The following is a 19,406-nucleotide window of genomic DNA, read 5'->3' as shown; positions in this document are numbered from 1 at the left end:
TGATTTAGAGGAGAGGATTGACGCCACTGTTATTTCTGTCTGCTGAATATGAAGATGGAGTCAACAGCTGGTTAGCTTAGCTCAGCATAAAGACTGGAAACGGGGAGAAACAGGTCGTGTGGCTCTGTGCACAGGTTACTACATCTACAGGCACGTCAAAGCTCAATAGTTAACATGATACATATTGATACATATTGATACATAAACTGTAATGTAAAAATGACATCTTGTCGCTCTGTAGTGGTGTGCAGAGGTGAGGTAGGAGCTATTGTTTGGATAGTGCAGCTGATTCCTGGAATCTCTGGAACTTTTTCCATAAATCTGTAAATACCGATTACACGATGTAATGGATTATGTGGTGTTGTGTCCAAGCCTGTTCCTTTGCTGATATGTGTTCTTACCACTGTAGTAAGCCGGTTAAAGACAACTTCATTCTTTTTACTTGATCAGTAAGTAACAAAAACTGAGTTTCTAGGTCGTTCTCATGGTTGTTTTTTGCTTTGACAGTAGGTTGGCTGTTAGTGTTCAACAAGCCTGAGAAGCTCGGCAGTTGTCTGTTATAATTGAATTAAATATCATACGTTGATAAGTGAACTTTAGGGGTGATTGTAGGCTAATTTGGGACAGAACTGGGCTCACAGTTTCCCTTCGTTTCCATACTTTAGGCTAAGCTTAGCTAAGCTAAGCTAACTGGGCAGTGGTTCTAGCTTCATATCTGACAGACAGAAATGAGAGCGGTGTCAATATTCTTGTCTATCTTTGAGCAAGAATGCATACTAACACATTTCCCAAAATACTGAACTGTTCCTTAAATCTCCATATGTTTAATTCCTATCTCTTTTCAATGTTTTCTGTACATCTTTTACTTCCGTACATTAAATATGAGGTGCAGAAACACACACACAGTTAACCACCGTCTCTTCTTCTGCTCCATCTGTCTGTGAGCAATTAAATATTTCGGCTGAAGCTGTGCTATGATAACAGAGCCATGAACTATAAACCCTTCAACACTCGCTCTTTCTCTCTCCCTCTCTCTCCCCGTATGATACGAATCAGCTGTGTGTTCACCACCGGGCCAACGTCAGACACATTTCACGACTGTGGCTCTCGCTGCACAGTTCACACCAAACAACTCCTTGGCTCGCAGCAGATACGAGATACCTTTCCACGTCCACGATAACCAACTGTTACAGATTTATATTAAACAGTCAAATAACAATACGCCCGGCCTGCTCCAGCACATGTGCTTCGTATCAAAACGCAGCTGGGAAGCGAACAGGGAATTTGATTTAGCTGAAAAAATAGGTCGGAGGAACAACAAGTGGGTCTGCTGCCGAGTTCTTAAAGGTTTAAGTGAAGTGAGAAGAAGCTTCATTCATCTGCTCACAGCTTTGATTTTAAACTTTAAACACACAGACAGAAGAGTTCTGTTTAATTTCCTTTTTTCAATCTAGATCACAGTGTTAATCCAGACCAAATCCCTGATTCTCACCAAAGCATTGTCACTTCATTTAATGGCCATATTATATTGTCTTGCTTTCAGCTTTGTTATGACTGCTCGATTCATCTTACAACCTGACATACATAACATTACGCGCGTTAATCCAGATTATGGTTTGTCTCTGCTTTGTTTTGTTGTGATTTCTGGTGATGACTTTTAGGTTTTCAAGGCTGAGATTTAATCTTCCTTCATGGCAAATCACGTAATTTTTCTTAAAAAAAATAACGCTCACATTTGGTTTGGCTACTTTAACGTAATAGCATTATTCTCATGTGTCACTCATGTTTCTCTGGGTTTGCACGCTGCTGGGAACATTTGGGATAATGTAAGTGGACAACTCGACAGAATATATAACAAAGGTCTAGTTGTGTTTGTCATTTTATTGCAAAAATATTATATGGTTTAACTTTTAACTCATGTAAAACATATAGTGACATGCGGGAGCGTGCGTCTCACCTTGACTCCGTACTTGACTTTACCAGCGTAGTGTCTGATAATGAAGGCGGGCTCCATGACAGCAGGGAACTCGATGTAGCTGTTTCCTTCATGCTGACGCTTGAACTTGTCCAGCAAGGTCTGATTGGAAGCCTGGGGGAAACTAGAGGAAACAGGGATTTCATCAGGCCCAGGTTCAAAACACAAATCAATGAAAAAGAAAAGTTGACATTATGAATAAATCTCTGACTTCACACAAATAGAGGAATTTTTCTCTGGAAAACTCTCTTTCTGCAACAGCCATTTGTGTCTCTTCCATCCATTTCCTTTTTTAAAATCACGAGGCAGTGCCACTCTAGCACTTGATCGCATGCATTTCTCAAGATTTGGGAAAACAAACAGTACCTTGAATTCCTCTCCTCTAACCCTCGGGGATTAAAACTATGACAAATGTAATGCTCCAGCTCAAATTTAACCAAAGTTATTTCCACATTCTTCACCTTTGCTTCATGGAAATTTTACCCTTTCTCTGCTGTCCTCGGGCGGCCTGGATCAACAAACCTAAAGGGATGTTGCATATCATCTTAAGCCTCTCCTCCCTGCACCTCTGCTGGCTGAGGTATATCCGCAGGGGTCTTAAAGCTTGATGCAGTTACTGTAGAAATGAACCCCCACACTCGCCCCCTACCCTGCAGTAACCCAATCCACTTCTCCAGAGGCCCCGAAGCCCCGCAAGCTCCACTAACTGTGAATGATGAGATCTGTAAGCGTCCTTCTCTCTCTCTGTGTAATCATTTAGCATGAAGCCCCTTCCCGTGGCAGCATTAAACCCCAAGAGAGACCCTGTCCCCCCTTATTTTTTCTTTACAGATCCCCCTTTGACCCTAATTCTCTAAAACTGCTCCACCTCCTGACAAAAACACACACATTTATACATACAAACATATACACACCATTCGGTCCATTCCAGGTGTTATTAGATCCAGATGAACCGGCTACACTAAGTGGCAACTAAGATGACAGCTAACATAGATAAATATGGCTGTGTGTGCACCGCCTGATGTGTTTTTATGCGAGGCGGGCGGCAGGGCGCTGGATATGATTTATGAGGAGAAAGGCGCAGGGGCGGAGTGCTGACCTGCAGGAGGAGAGCAGTTTCGCAACAGAGAAAAATTCAGAAAGTGACCCAGAGATGCAGGCGGAGGAATAAGCCTGTCTTCATGCCTTAGTTAAGCCCAAAGCAGAAGTCCCAGTGTTGATATCAATCAGGCTAATGAGCAAAAAACCTGCACAGGGAGCAGTTTGTCTCTTCCACTTAAGACGCTCTTTCGCAGGGTGATCAAGAGGTCGTTTCAACAAAGCACGCTGCGAAGAAACATGTTTGGCTTTGAACAACATTCTGACACGTGAGAATGTAAATTATGAACACGCCAACGAAGGCACTGAAAAACCTACCGGGGGGGGGAAAGCCCAGACTCTAACGATTGGAGCAAAATCATGCTTTAATTGCACGCAGCTGTACAGAAAGTGTATTTTAAGCAATTCACCATCATCCAATAATCAATTCTATTCAATTGTATTTCCCCATTAAATATCTTTCCTGCATGTTTGTTTCTATTTGGCTTCTTAAAGTGTTGTCTGAAATTCAGCGGGTGACGTACTTGCACTCCTCGTCGAGCAGGTGGAACAGCGCTGTGGGTTTTTTGCTGATGAGGTTGATGCAGCCGCTGTTGTCGATGTAGTCGATGTTGTGCCAGGTGATGCCCTCTGCCCTGTACTCCTCCTGCAGGGGGGAAACACAGAGGAAAGAAAATGCCGGGTAAGTGCTTGACATTATTGACTTTTTATTTAACCTTTACCTGAATGAGACTGACTCAACACTTGTTATATTGATGTTTACATACAAGAGAATAATCTGGGAGAATCTGGGAGAGAATAATTGCTGCAACTGGGATGTTTACCCAAATAAAGATGTGCACCGTGGGGAGTCGGACAAACAGAAGTTATGTGATTTACGTGAAGAAAGAGGCCTAAATAATTAAGAATTTGTAATTGATGGAGTTGGACAAAGTTTATAAAGTTAGTAGTGTAGACTACAGCCCCCCCAAAAGTGACTGGCTTCCTGCCCCGGGGCATCACTCAGCATTTGGTCCTGTGCTGCCGTATAGCCTCTGTGACCTCCGCTTATTCAATATTCCAGCTTCTTCAGAAGAAGTCAAGTTTGGCTCAAACGTGTTCTTCTTGTGCACACTCACCACGGTATAAATTCAACAAGTCTGAGAGAAGCTTTCACGGCACTGAAAACCTGAATCCCCACTATGAAAACACCTGGCTGCTAGTTGGTTGTCAGTTGGTAACGTCTACGTGCCTCCGGGGGCCAATGACGACTGAAGTATACGACCCATGTCCCCTAAATACCCCGGAGGGAGGAACCAGTTACAATCCCTCTGCCAGCTCAGATGAAAAGTGACGGGAAGGTCGGTCCGCAACGTTCCTCCCTCTCTTGAAAGCTACCGTTCGGGTACATTTGAGCGAGGTATGTAACAGTTTCAGGTAACAGTCTGTCTTCACTGCTGGTCTGCTGGAAAAGAGTGCGCACACTCGGCAAAGCTTTAACTGAATATCACTGAACATTAACGGTCAGCAGCAGCATGAAGGCAGTGAGCCCACCAGCTGAACAAGAAGAGAAGAAAAGGAGTGTTTGTTTCAGATGAATCAATACAAAAAATGGTAAAAGCACTAATGGCAGCCATCTAATTGCATCCCCCAACGCCGTATAATGGAAAGACCAACATAATGCTAATTTTACTGTTCTTAGAGCCTTGCCAGGAGCTGGATGAAAAGCAGTGGGGTCATTACAAACAAAACGATTTATCTCTGTTGGAAGCGTGAGTGTGCTCGGAACATTTAAAAGCAATGAGCCTATTAGATTATGTCAGATCTTGGGTGCAACTTTGACAAATTGCTCCTCTGGGGAACATGAATGTGCTGAGTGCATTTCATGCGCTTTCACACAAATGTTCTTTAGCTTAAGTGGGAATTTTGTGCTCATGGTGGTGCTAAAACAAAGAATCTCATTCTATGGATACCATGAATATGCATGCCAATTTCATGAAAACCCAGAAGTTCAGATATCCACTTTCAAATAGTATTAGTGGACTTAGATTAATGGACTCTTTCTCTTCCAAATAGAAGTTACAAAGCTTTGCAGCAGGAAGAAATGCGCACAACGGAAAATCCCGAGAAATAGAAGGCAAGACATTAAGTGTAAACCACAAAATATTAGGTTTTAAAGAATGAAAACGAGGGGTTTAAACATACTTTCTAAAACGTCCATTGATTTGGCTTCTGTAAAACTTTGAAGCGGGATACTCTAAATTCAAAATACAGTGACAGCGAGCGAAATCACTCTGATGGGCTGCACACAAAAGAGAAATGGAAAAACAGAGGGAGAGCCCCTTGAGCCTGTCACAGTAGTACGCAGGTTTTCACCCATTTAGTGCAGCGTCTCTTTATTTTTCTCTTCTGCCTTCTCACCAGCACCATTTCTCGACTTTTAATCAGTCATATTTTTAATTACAAGTCGCCGTACGAGTGAGAGCTGCTTCAAAAAATGCTGCTTAATCAAAACGACGGTCTGTATATCATCAGAGAGGTATTTCCTTTCACACAGGCACAGAGTTACTAGTCTTTGTGTTCAAGTGCAGCTTTGTGACAGACGCAAGGTGATGCAACATGGTTAGCTTGGTTATTTGATGTTGGTGTGTCAGGGCCTGAAGCATCCCGGCATGCAGGCGAAAACATCCAGCACGGATAATGAATGTGCATAAGGACTGGGGCTAACAGCTAAATAAACCCAGCAGGAAACATGACGATAATGATCTGTGTACAGTCGCCTGTTAGTACGCGTGTACTGTAAATATTCTGAAGGTGTAATAATGCATTTAAGTCTCAACATCTGCACCCTGGCACCACGTTGTATGCATCCATTAAAGGGTGCATTTATTTTTGAGCTGCCATTATAGTAATTAACGAAAGAATGTTGAATATTTTGACCATCAATCACAGTAGCGAGAGAGCAGTCAAAGCATTCGAAACGGCTCTGGAACATACTTCAACATACGCGCCACCTCTGCCCTCTCCTCCATATTTATGCTGCTGAATCACTGACAAGGCATTCGGAACATGTGGTGAGTTTGTTTTCGCCCAGACGTTGATCAGGCAAAACGAAAACAGCGCCGTAAAAAAGTCGCACGCGTGTGCTTTTGTTTAGAGCTCATCAAGCCGAGCACGTAGCGACGGCTGACTCAGTTCATCTGGCTCACTTTGTTGTGTCTGAGAGAGAGTTTGTTAACACATGTGTTGACTCAGAGAAAGACATTTAGATGCAGGCACACAGATAAAAAGAGATAAACAAGCGCATGCTCATCAGCCATTATGTTACATAGGCACATTTACGTTAACAGCTGGGCCCGGTGGATTATTTTGAAAACTGTAAAAGAAGTCTTCATATTTTCATATGATCGCCGATCTCACCAGCTGCTACTGTCTGAAGTAGAGCTTAAACAATTCATTACAGTTCGGTTGATGAACAGAAAATTAAATGTCAACTTTCCACAAAAGCTTTTTTTTTCATCCAGATGATTGTGAAATTAATATCTTCAATTAGGGTCAATAACGGACACTGTCTCAACAAAATGATCGTAACTAACTGTTAGTTGCAGCCCTTGTCTGAGCATAGCTTATTTTTCACTTCAACCTCTCTATTACTATTGGTCCTCATATCCAGTTCTGACATAGACTTGGAAAGGCAAGTGAACACAATGAAAGGACCCTGAAGGCAAAAACTAGCAGAGTTTATAGAGTATTTGGGCATTAAATCAAAATACTGCAGCAGACAGGACAAGTCAAATGGAAACGACAGACTTATCTGAAATGTAAGTCAGAGCATCTCAGAGCACATGGCCGAGTGAGGGCTGAAAACCAATCTTTCATCACTTTATCAGATTACATGCAGCTTCCTCTGGTGCCACAAACGGCTTTATACTACTTTATTCACATGTGCAGTAGTAATCCCAAAGACCTGTAAACACACTTGTAAAGTTGGTGGCGTTACCCTTTAAGTACTTATTTGACTGCCGAAATATCCACCAGATGTCTGATTAATAATTTCAACATTTCTGGAAGCACATTCGAGCCACTCTTTCACATTTAGTGTCCCTAAAACTCACACTGAAATACATGAAGCTACGCTTTAAACTGTCCACTGACCACTTTCAAAAGAGAGACTTTACAGTGAAAAGATGGAGATGTGCAAATCTCCAAACCAAATCCAATTTGTAGCCAATGAACGCTCTCAGACTGTCTGCTGTGCTGAAGAACAGAGAGGGAGGAACAGGAGACCTGTTTCGGTGGTTGTTAACATCCCTTCATCTGTTACTCAGCTCTGTGTCTGTCCTCTGAAATGTGTTCATGGATGGGGTAGAGGTGATGGAGGCAGTGGGGTGTTTTTTTGTGCAATTCTCCACGTCTGCTGCTATCTCTCAATTTTCTTCTTTCTTTAGGTTCCTCCCTCCCTCAGCGCCCTCCCCTCTCGTTATCACAGCAGAGTGTTTTCATCGAGCGGACAGGAGGAACAGCGGGGCAATCATGTGAGCTGGAGCAACTTCTGGTGGTTTTTTGAAAGCACACAGAGGACTGACAGAGACATGTGTGCTGTGTTGTCATTAAGGAAGCTCTGATCTGTAAGTGGGCTGTGCTTTTTTGTGGTCCGGCTACAAAGGGCGCAACTGGGACCCGACCAGAATGACTCATAAAAATGACGTCAAGGAACGAGCTGAACTGTGTGATTGGAAGAAGGGTGTAGGGGTCGGAAACTCTGCATCGAGACATCAAAACTTTGCTCGTTCAATCTAGGGACAGTTGATTTTATCAGGATTACTAAGGAGTGAGGAACAGTAACAGTAGGCAGAAGGAGTCTCTTCTCCTCCTTCTTCTTCTTCCTCTTCTATCACATGAAGATAAACCTGTACACGTTTGTTATTTCTTCACAAATCAAGACACCTCATGCGTTAAACTTTACTGTGTTTGCCTAAGGCGGCGGTGGCTGTCATGTTTTTTCCTACTTTGATATAGCGTCCTCACAGAGAAAAGAAACGAAGCACCAATTGGCATGTTGAGTGTAAACATTGGATACACACACGCACACACACACACGCCCTCCTCCGTCTCACTGAGAGTTTGTAGTTGGTGTGGTCCTATTAGCTTTGGCTGCCGTTCCGAAGGTAAACACACACACTGCTGATAAGACCAACTGATTGGTCGGAGGGGGGGTGAAGCTCAGAGGAAGGAGAGAAGGAAAATCCCCCCGATGGGAAGTCAAGATCGGTTTTCGGATTCAGAGTGATGGACACAGAGAGAGAGAGCAAGTTACAATTGATTTGGTAAATTCATTGATTTGGTCTTTATCAAATCATTACATACTGCAAGCAAACCTTTAAACTGAAAATGGAAGAATCCCTGTGACCACCATCAAGCAGCGCTGCCACTACTGCTGTGTGATGGACTACATTTACTGAACTGGCTTCTATGATCAATCAAGAACTTCCTTTGATGATTACAGACCAAAAAAAAAAAGATTTCTGATGTAGGTTTTTAAGATCTATTCATAACTCACCTGGTGAGGAGCAACACAACGCCAATCGCAGGTCACTCAGGAGGATCAAAACAGTTCTAACAATAGCAATGAATCAATAATAACTGTATTAAACATCATAATATTCATGATTGATTCCTGGTGAATATCTTAGTCCTAGAGAATCTGTGTGTAGTATCTGATATCACACAGGAGCACTCATTGTGTGTGTTCGTTGTCCAAAGTAACTTTAAATAGAGGGTGAAGCTAAAAGTAGAAACTTGTTCACTTGGTAGGATAGGGATACAGATACTGTAGACTGCCGCAGCTGATGTGCACCCCAAGCCAAAAAAACAAGTAGGGATATGACATAGAGAGTGCGACAGCTGTGATTGGGCTTTGGCGGCTTTTGTTTTCTCTAACATATATCTTTTCTACATTTCAGTAGCCCACATTTGGATAAATGTTTTCTTCTGCAAATCTTCTGCTCAGTGCCACTTGCTGCTTTCTCTCACAGCAAACACTGTGATTATGAAGAGTGTCATATTTAGTAATGAGACGAGGAGAACCTTAACGCTATCATACAGATAAATAATGGATATACAGTGAATGAAGGGATGCAAACACAGCTGCTGTGGGGAATCTACTCAAAGCTAAAACAACAAATGTTTGCACAGAGTTTTTTCTCCTTTCTCATATAAAATGTCCTAATTCTGTCTCAGATAACCAAAAGAGGAGGCACAAATGTTGAAACCTCATCTACCATTCAAGGGATATCACGAGCCATGGTCTTCTGAACAACTGCTTTAACATTTGCTATTGAGCACCGATCAGTTAGGTGAGTTCATATAATCCAGAAAGGTTTCTGTATCTTCCAAAGGTGGCATTATTTTAAGGCTCAATACAACCAACGAGGTGTAGAGTGCTTTCTCCTGTCATGACGTCAAACTGAGGGCAGAGGGGGCTGGTGGTGTGAACCGCACAGCTTTATTCAAACAAACACAAATCAGTAAAGATCTGGCAGCCCTGGATGAGGAAGCTATACCAACCGGCCTCAGAGGGGCCTCCGGTGCTCAGCACCTCAACTGTTGTCCTGTCAAATAAACTCAGGAGAAGCCGAGAGCCAAAGGTTTGGAGGACCCCGGTGATTAAAGGATAATAAACGTGAACTCTGCTGGAACAATATTGAGCAGCGTCCTGTGAGGGCGAGCGTCTCAGCAGCACTTTGACACTTATTAGCTGGACATAACACAGGAACAAACCTCCAAGAGAAAGGTTCAATCAAAACAGGGGTAGCCATGGAGGAGCACCTGCTGTCACATAATGACTGACAACACAAAAAAACGATGAAACATTTTACCAGTTAATAAAGAAAAAGCACATGTACATGTGTAATCAATTGTTGTATTATATATAGTCTACAATGGTGCTTCAAGCTAAAAGCTAATGTCAGCATGCTGACAATAACCATGCAAACACAGTGTCTATGTGTAGAATTATAAGCATTATCTTCACTTAGCTTGCCAACATTTTCAAATTAGCAGCTGATGGTAATGTTATTAATTTTTCAGGTATTTGGTCAACTATAAACATAAACTAGCCTGGGAACCAGATGAATCTGCTGAGCTCATCTTTTATTTGCTCTGGCAGATTGAGTGTCTGGCCACGCTCCCACTCAGACAGATTTCCACCAGACGTGGCCCGTATGGGGCCGATCACAAGCGTTTATCCAATACAGGGCTGATCTGATACAGGGACTGACAGAGGAGTGTCACCGGTCCAGGTCACTTGTTTAGCTGCACTGATTTGTCCTATTGGTTGTGGATCAAATTGCTTCTAGTCAGCAGGTTCGTCCAGGCTCATGGAAATCCGATCGAAGTGTCAGACTGTGCAGGACTGATCACTTCAAAATCAAGATTCTGTTACAGCAGAGTCACATGGGTGCAGGTACAGCTATGATTTCTGACAAAATGTAAATTATCTGAAGGTAGTAGTTCATTAATTGAGTAAACTGTCAACGCTGTTTTCAGCAATTCAAATGAACTTTTAAACTCCAGCATTCCCTTGAGTTCCCGCTCAGCCCATAGACTTTATACTGTGATCATGTCATAGATCTTTAAATCACTTTTTGAAAATTTTACAAATATAAAACCTCCATGGATCAAAAATTCACAATGGAAAGAGTCATAATTGACCTTATTTGCTGACGTCCAGTCATCAGTTTTACAGATGTCTCTTTTATAAAGGTACTCTATGGGGAAAATGCTTTTTGGGCTGCAGGGGATTTTTTTTTTGCTTCAATACCGCGAGTGGCCACCAGGCCAGACTGGAAGCAAGGCTGAGCAGCAACCTCCAGGAACTGGTCTCGGCCCAGAATAGACCTCATTTAGTTTTAGTGCGTATCTGGATAAAGGTACGAGTCCAAGAAATCTTTTTTTAAAACTAAAACATTTTCATTAGTTTCTCAGCAAATAATGCGTGGATCTATGGTTTTGATTGGTTTTAAAGAGGTTTTAATAATCACTAGATTAAACTAGGTTGAATAAAAGGTTGACTTGGTGGAGGTTTGCACTATACTGTTTTATCTTCGTCCTTGTATGACAGTTAGCTGTCAGAAAATTAATGCCTCAGAGTGCTTATACGTCACGTTTTCATTAAGTGTAACACAACCTGTTTGTTAGCACATGTTACATCCTGCAGTGTGTGAGTGTGTGTGCCGGGCCTGAGGGCTAACTGTCAGAAACAGATAACAGAACCATTAGTGCATCGGCGGTCTGTGATGTTCATTGAGGGTGAAGGGACGTTACTGCACTCATTTACTGAAACACTGCTCCTTTTTTCCACTCTGCTCCTCTCCTCATTTGGCCCTCAGCGATAGGCCCACCTGCTAAGTTGCCACGGCCAATCAGGGCTCAGCACGAGGGAGACGAGAACCAACTGATAAAGACTCGTTATCTCCCCCAAAATGTCTCTTTTCCCTCTCAGTGCTCTCCTGCTTGTTCTGTCTGAATGGATACCATTCTCGGCTAAAAAGGGAACATGCACAGTGAATATTAAGTGGTTTGGCAGTTGGTATCTGAATAAATGAGCATAATGAATACATAATATAGCTGGTCAGGGATTAGTGGTTCAGCAATAGTCCTTTTAGGGGAAGAGAGAGGGCAGTTATGAGGCTGGAGCTGACGTCTGTCTGATCAGCACAGCAGTCATAATGGATTAAAAAAAAAGGAGCAGTGATGAAATTACACCGGAAAAGAAAAAAGAAAGGGAAAGCAAAGCCATTCAGAGGCATGAAGAGTAAACAAAAATAAACAGGCCCAGTCAGAAAAATATGTACAAGAACCAACACAAAGCTCAAAGTGTTGCCGGCGTTAGCAGCATTTAGCTGTCAGGAAACATGCAGCTCTGTTTGACTCCTGTCTCTAACCCGGCCTGTCAGCCCATTCTGGTCAGTCAGCACTTTTCCTCTGACCTTTTACTTTAATGCATGTGCGTGCTAACTTAACCTAGCTACATAATTACAGCTGCTTGTGCTGTAATGTCAGGGGGGACGTGGCTGTCCAGCACAAAGCAATCATCCAGCCTCTATTGAAAGTGTGTTGAGCATTGTGAGGGTAGCATAGAAAAGAAAAAAAACCTACAGATCCAATCAAATAACTCAGATTCCAGAAAATCAGCAGCACAAAAGCAGTGCCTCTCTCACAATGTGTTAAACCTTATTGTGCTGCGTTCAAAGCTCTCCGCTGTACAGAAAGTCATCCCTTTCCCCCCGGTTTGAGGTATGAAGGCAAAAACTGCAAAGTCACTCAGAGGTACGGGCGCTATTCTTCACTCCATCAGACGAGTCAATCAAAAGCATAAAGGCATTTTTTTCAAAACGCGTAACAGCCACAATAATGTGACGCCAGTCAGCATAGGCCGACGTCACTGGGCACCAAGAAACAGGGCAGCAGATCGTCACAAAGGCAGTAAAACACAAAATGGAATGACGTGTTATCATCAGCTGCACAATAATCTTTGTCTGGATGGCGAAAAGGGGTTGAAATGGCAGAGAGTGAAGGGAAAATAACACTCTACCTGCTCTAATTTGAAGATGTGTTGGTTGAAGTAGTGCTGGAGCCGTTCGTTGGCGAAGTTTATGCAAAACTGCTCGAAGCTGTTGTTCTCATAGTCCTCAAAGCCAAAGATGTCCAGGACTCCTATGGAGAGAATCTGGTGGAAAAAAAAAGACAAAGACAGAATGAAACAAGTGTGATAAATGTCCTCTGGCAACACTGTAAACATCAGTAAAGATTTATGATCCTTTATCATCTTTATTTAGAGACAGTTTTACTATGTTTCTTTTTATATCTCATTCTTTTCCGCCTCAGTGACCCGGCTGCTCCCCGGGGTGTCAGTAAGATTCATATCATCATACATCATTAATATGCACCATCTGAAGGAGGCGTTCACTAAAAGACGGCCTTTAATTATGAAATGGACTCTAAAAGCCCTTCCCAATTTGATCTAATCTAATCCAGAAGTGTTTTATTTCTCTCGGTAGGATTTTTGTTTTATTATTCTGGCGTAAAAAATACAACACGAGCTCACGCTGCATATATAAAATGTTATTGGTCGATAAGAACAATGACCTTGACAGAAAGTGCAGCCTCATCGACCCCCTGACAGCACGGAGGGAGGGCAAACACACACACACACACACACACACACACACACACACACAGATGATGTCAGTGCAAAGGGAAGCACACACACACACACACACACACACACACACACACACACACACACAGACAGACACACACTGCACTGCACTGGGACAGCCGAGGACCACAGGGGGTAAACTGAGCTGAAGGGAACTTGATGCCATCTGCCCAAATGTTCTTGGCACACACACCTGCACACACACCTACACACGCACACACACATACATACATACATACACAATGATCTGTTTTCTAATCCTTTAGATGCCCCCACAGGGTCTGACCAGCCAGCTGCCACTGTAACACACACACACACACACACACACACACACACACACACAGAGGAATTTTCATATCAAACCACTCCCTGCCTCTGGGAGTGGATGAAGCCATAGCAGGGAATCACGTCTTGACTGACAGACAGACTGATGAAGATGAGGAACGACTCAAAGGAGACACATGAGCAGAACAAAGGGATGTTGATAATAGACCGTCAGGCACAGGTGTAATCAATACCATTAACGATGGCTCTGATCCAATTTAGCATGTCAGTCAATGAGTCCACATACACAGCAGCAGCAGCGCCCTCAAACTAGTGAAGCCAAATGGTGTGCAGCGCTCGTTAATACCATCATTTACACATGTGGCTTCCTGCTGTATGTAAGTCTCACTAGAACTTGAACAGTCGAAGCTGGACCGTTCAGAAAGAGAGTAATCACACGTATCGTAATATAACGAAGCATAACCTCTGATCTATGAGCTCACCCTGAAGAGCATTTCCAGCTTAAACTGAATTTAACGTGTGGTTGAATTGTGGTTCGAGGTGTTTTCTTATTCTAAGAAGACAATTCTGAGACAGGAAACCCTTCAACACCTTTAATGCAAGTGCTGCCTGTCACTGCACGAGAATAGAATAGAACAGAATATTGTTTGACGCCATCGTGGAAAATGAACCAGTTTGGCAGCAATTTAAACAAATACACAGACGTTAAATTACAGCACTGTTATCATAAATACTACATGTATTTCACTTTACCACTATTGGACATACGACTGTAAGATGTAATGACAACAAGCATCAACAGTACACAGACACGTCGCCTCTTTTATTTATTTATGATAGAAGAAAGAATTCATTCATGATTAATTATTTAGACTAAAAACAACAAATTATGAGCTTGTAGCCTTACAAAATCTACCCCTTCCTCCTTTCTACAGTTATAGGGAGGCCAGTATGTTGTTTATGTTGCTGGCTTCATAAAGATTGGAGCAAAAAACAAGTGTGTTTCTGCATGAGATGTCTTCAAGTGTCTGTTTGCGTTTTCATTCCTACCTTTGATTTGTCCTCCAGGTCCCTGTTGTTCAGCAGGGCATGGTTGGTCCTGAACACGATCCAGTCAAACAGCGCGCTGTACAGTGACTTGGCCATCGAGTCCCTCACCGTGCCCGCCTAAACACACACACACACACACACACCCACACACACACACAGCATTTCAGTTTCTCCCTGATCAAAAACATATGGATTTCGTAATCTGGAACAGGAGCCAAATACTGTTTAAGCCCCCCGAATGTGTTTTATCACTTACAGCCTCTGAAGACTGAAGTAAAACTCCTCTGCTGCTTTACCAGTTTTATCCACAGTGGTGCTGGTAGTGTTTGCCTCGTGCAACCAGCAAAACCACCCATCACTTCCTTAACATGTTTTTTTTGTGTCTTTTTATTGAGTGATTAAAAATACCTAGAAACCTGATTACTTCACTTCATCTAATCTAAACATCTGCCACAACTGCAGTAGAGGGAGTAGGGCAGAGCAACAAGACAAATATAACATGAATGTCCCCTCCCTCTTCTCTGGAACTGGATCAGTGTCTCATTAAATGTGTGAAGTGGGCAGAGAAGAAGTCTAATGAACTACTGCGCATGGCTGAGTAATCTGACGAGATTGACTGAGACAAAGAACCCACAAGGAAAAGCAGAGGTGGAAAGGTCAGATGTGTGTGACGAACAATGAATCAATGGGTACTGTTTTAAATCAGATGAGAAAGTCAGGTCACTATAGGGAGCCAGTTTGGCTCTAGCGCTAAAATTATAGTCAAATAGATGATCAGGTGATAGATGGGAAATTAATGACCTACATTAATCATTTAAATCGTATTTATGCCAAACATTTGCTGTGTTAGATAATGCTGCATTTAACAGCCTTGTGGATCAACGGACAAAACAAGCAATTTGAAGACATCATTAAATGATGGACATATTAAATATTATATATATTAAAGATTTATCAAGAAATACTTTACAGATTCATTGATAATAAAAACAATGTTTAGCTGCCTTTTGACCAACTGTAAATATTGATTCATATGAAATCCTTATGAAGTAAGGCTCAATAGATTATTTGCTTTCTTTCCAAAATTTGCTGAGCAGATCAATACCATCTAATAAGTAAAAATCTGCCAACAAACTCCTCCAAATTTGACTAATTTATGCAATTTTTTATTGTTGATTTACTGTAAATAAATAGTCCCTAATGTTAAATATCAGATAGAGATTATGCATATGCTCTCTTGAGTGGGGGAGTGGCCAACATTTGCACAAGGGGCACCAGTGGCCAGCTGTTACTTTTTACTTTCAAGTCTTGAAGTTATGCTAAGCTAAGCTTATCACCATCACAAGCTTTACCTTCATATTCAGCATAACATAAAGAGTGACATAAGAGCGGTTTCAATCTTCTCATCTAACCCTCTAATTAAATTAACAGCCAACCAAGATCCATAAATCAACACAATGTGTATTTGTGTGGCTTACAAACACCACTAGTGTAGCACCAGGTTCTTGAAGCGAGCCAACAGCCAATTAGCATGAATGTCTCTCAAAGGAGATTAACTGGACAACCGTAGGCTAGCTATTAGCTCCAGTAAGATGCCATCAAGCTAACGGTAATTCAGAGATGGGAATGCCCCGGAGCTGCAGAACTAATGCATGATATTATCTCAGGCTGTTGTTTAAAAACATATAAAAACATTGTGTAAAGATTACAACAACAGCCGTTTTGTATTTAGAGGACAAGCGTTGAGTACTTCTGAGTTGAAGCTCAGTTCTTGTGTTTGGCTGTCTTGCGATTGTGAATTGCTGTCATACTTCAGGTGTTTTCAGTGAGGAGCCAGAGCTTTAAGTGCCTCCAGACCTGCATATCAGTATTTTGACTTTTAAGATGGATCACTTTTGATCCATAAAAAAAAAAAATTACAACACTGCCAGGAGGAGCCATTATTAAGCCTCGACAAGCCAAAGAGCAAAGCTGCTCTCTTTTCAGACATGATGAAAATCATGCTCAGCTAACACAAGCCAGTTGAATGGAGACTTGCACACCCGAGCACGTTCTTTAGCAGCAAGAAGTGTTATGATTGAATAAGGAGTGGACCAAGACAATCTGCTTCAACTAGGTCAAACATTTTCATGCCAGGAAGCCCTAAAATAGTTTTGTATTAAAACAGAGACCACAAGACCTTTTTTATTGTAATCTAATCAGAGCAGATTCAATTGAACACAGAGTTAAGACAAATTAGATATGGGGAGGGTGAAACTTCTGTATTTGTGACAACACATTGTCATTTATAAATGCTTAGGACTTTACAAAACCTTAACAAAGGCCCCTGGACTTCACTAGTTCACTTCATTAAACACTTAACTTGTTGACCAGTTAACCACGGACAATAAAAGTGACAAGTTTTGCATCAGAATGTGTGTATGTTTGGTAATGCTCAGGGCATGTGAGCGGAGCGGAGCGCGGAGTGAGCGTGGAGTGGAGCGTGCGAAATATAGTCGGAGCGCAGAGCGGGTTTGAATCCAAAGGCCAGAGCGATGGTTCCGTTTCACTCCAGTTCCGTTCCGATACCGTTCTCCACGAGTCTAGGGCATGCATAAGTCCAGACTCACGTGTGCCTTCAAGGGTTAGCCTACATCAGAGGTCATTCGTTGAGAGATGGAGTTTGTAAAATATTTCGAAAAGCAAGCAGACAGGTCATATAGGTGCAACATCAGGAATTGCTCCCTCTCTTAAAATTGAGCGAGCGTGGAGCGATTTCACCGGAGCTGAATGAAATTTTAGGTGAGCAGAGAGCGGTCTTTGAGCGGAGCTGTCTGGTATAACTTTGAGCGATGGAGCGAAGGAGCGAACACCCACGTAAGCGGGGAGCGGAAATTCTTGCCGCTCAGCTCCGCTCAGCTCCGCTCACATACTCTGGTAATTCTGATGTCGGAAAAGGAGTTAAAACAATTATTTCCGGCTATTACGATCCCACCAAACAGCTCACTAGGATGTAACAGACTACAACTGAATGTAAATGTATCATTTATAATGCAATATGCCTATAATCTCTTTGAAGATGCACTGTGATTAAAGTTTAGAGTTACATAACATCAATCCAGCAATTCTCTGCAATAAAATTGCCGCTATCATGAGATCTATCAATGCTAAAAATGGCAGACAGCCTGGTTCCAGTCCAGTTTTCAGATTTGTTTAGCCATTCAGAGAGGCCTGGTGTTCTGCTCATTGATGTCTATGCCAGCTAGAAAAACAGTCAACTGGAAGACTTGATTAAGAATGGGGACTTCATCTTCCCACATACATGGAAAGCTTTCATTTATGTATCATCAACATTGATATAGTAGTTAAGCAATGTTTTCAAAGAATAAAGTAGATTCTTTTTTTTACTCTTTCTTTAAAGCAACATTATGTAGAAATTGGCCTTTTGTGTGATTTGGCAGTTACAGTTTCTGAGTGCAACATCACTGTTGTAAATACAAGTGGTATTTGGTCTGTCTGTAACAATTTGTTAGACGTAATGTAGTTGCTAACTACAAACAAATTACATGAAGCTAATATTAAGACAAAATCAAGCGTATATCTTTTACAGTTAAAGTGATCTAGGATTTAAAATCCCCCGTTCACTGCTTGGACAGTCTGTCCCTGCAGAGGTGAGGGATCATAACACGAAGAGGGAATTTTATCCTAAAAAGACTGTGAGACGTTGATCTGTGTGACTTACACTGCTGAAGGTTGGATTTAACACCAATCACCTGCATGAAATCAATCTCTTAATAGTCAGGATGAACAGGGAGAATCAGTGTGGCAAGCAAAACCTCATTCAATGGTCACATGGCCAACTGACTACTGTTTTGAGATGGACAAAAAATTGTCAACCTATCCTTTAATTGGTTTGCCAGGTTTAATAAAGATTAAATGTAAAATATTACCTATATAGTGTGTTGAAACAGAAAACTCAAAGATTGAGACGAAGTTGGACTGAAGGTTCCTAAAACAATTAACAAAAACAGGCACACAGACTTGGAATACCAGGACATACAAACTTAAAACAGTTATATAACGATAAATAATTAAACTAGCCCTCCTCTGTCAGAAGCATTTTTGGAACACTGTGAACCTGATCGAGCCCCGGTGCGGCTGCCCTCACTTTGAGGGACTCTCAGAGACGCTGCCTGCTGAGACCACACGCAGCCAACAGCCGTGATGAAGCAAAAGCGTGCATTTTAAAAGCTGCCTCTTCACTCTTGCATTATTGATTGTTTATGATATTTTTAGCACGTAGGCCTGTGACGTCCCTGCTCCCACGAAGTTATGTAAGATTGCCATGAATAATACAAACATTTGAGAAGAGAATCGCTGTTTAAATGCTTCGGCAGCGACTCAGGGGATTGGCAGTTGTGATGTGAAAAGTTGACATGCTCACTGAGCGTACACTGTCTCTGTGTTTGCCATGTAATTTAATTATTCACAACAATGGGACCAAGTTGGGAACGAGGAGGGAACATGGCTAGAAGCAAATGAAAGTGTTTAACAGGAGGGCCACCCAAGAAACTGACAAAATAATAAGCAGGATTTTATCGGAGACTTTTGTAAACTGTAATGGTCCCGTTTGTTAAAGCAGGTCTTCGCTGGTTGTTGTTCTCCTTCCATTTCTTTCTATCTCCTGAAAACCACAGGAGGTGTGAAACACCAGCATGAGCTCACACTGCACGTGGCCTGCTAGCTCCCTCGCTGCAGGATGTTTAGTGTGTGCTCGCGTGTTTCACCACAATATGCCAACCTGCATATGTTTTCAAT

General features: G+C 42.1%; 1 protein-coding gene across 13 annotated transcripts in view; it reads right to left on the bottom strand.

Moving 5' to 3' along the window:
- The window catches only part of LOC115586414 (unconventional myosin-IXAa-like), a 146,337-nt gene that overhangs the window by 26,097 nt on the left and 100,834 nt on the right, over nt 1-19,406 (bottom strand). For all 13 annotated transcript variants that reach the window (XM_030425440.1, XM_030425444.1, XM_030425448.1 and 10 more), the window contains 4 exons: nt 14,610-14,726; nt 12,648-12,782; nt 3,598-3,719; nt 1,958-2,099 (listed from right to left, as the gene is read on the bottom strand). In XM_030425440.1, the coding sequence (XP_030281300.1) occupies nt 1,958-2,099; nt 3,598-3,719; nt 12,648-12,782; nt 14,610-14,726 (516 nt within the window). The remainder of the gene's footprint in view (nt 1-1,957; nt 2,100-3,597; nt 3,720-12,647; nt 12,783-14,609; nt 14,727-19,406) is intronic.

This window comes from Sparus aurata, chromosome 8 (assembly GCF_900880675.1).
Source record: "Sparus aurata chromosome 8, fSpaAur1.1, whole genome shotgun sequence".
Lineage (NCBI taxonomy): Eukaryota > Metazoa > Chordata > Actinopteri > Spariformes > Sparidae > Sparus > Sparus aurata.
Note: the sequence above shows the minus strand (reverse complement) of the source record. Positions and strands in the feature narration are given on the sequence as shown.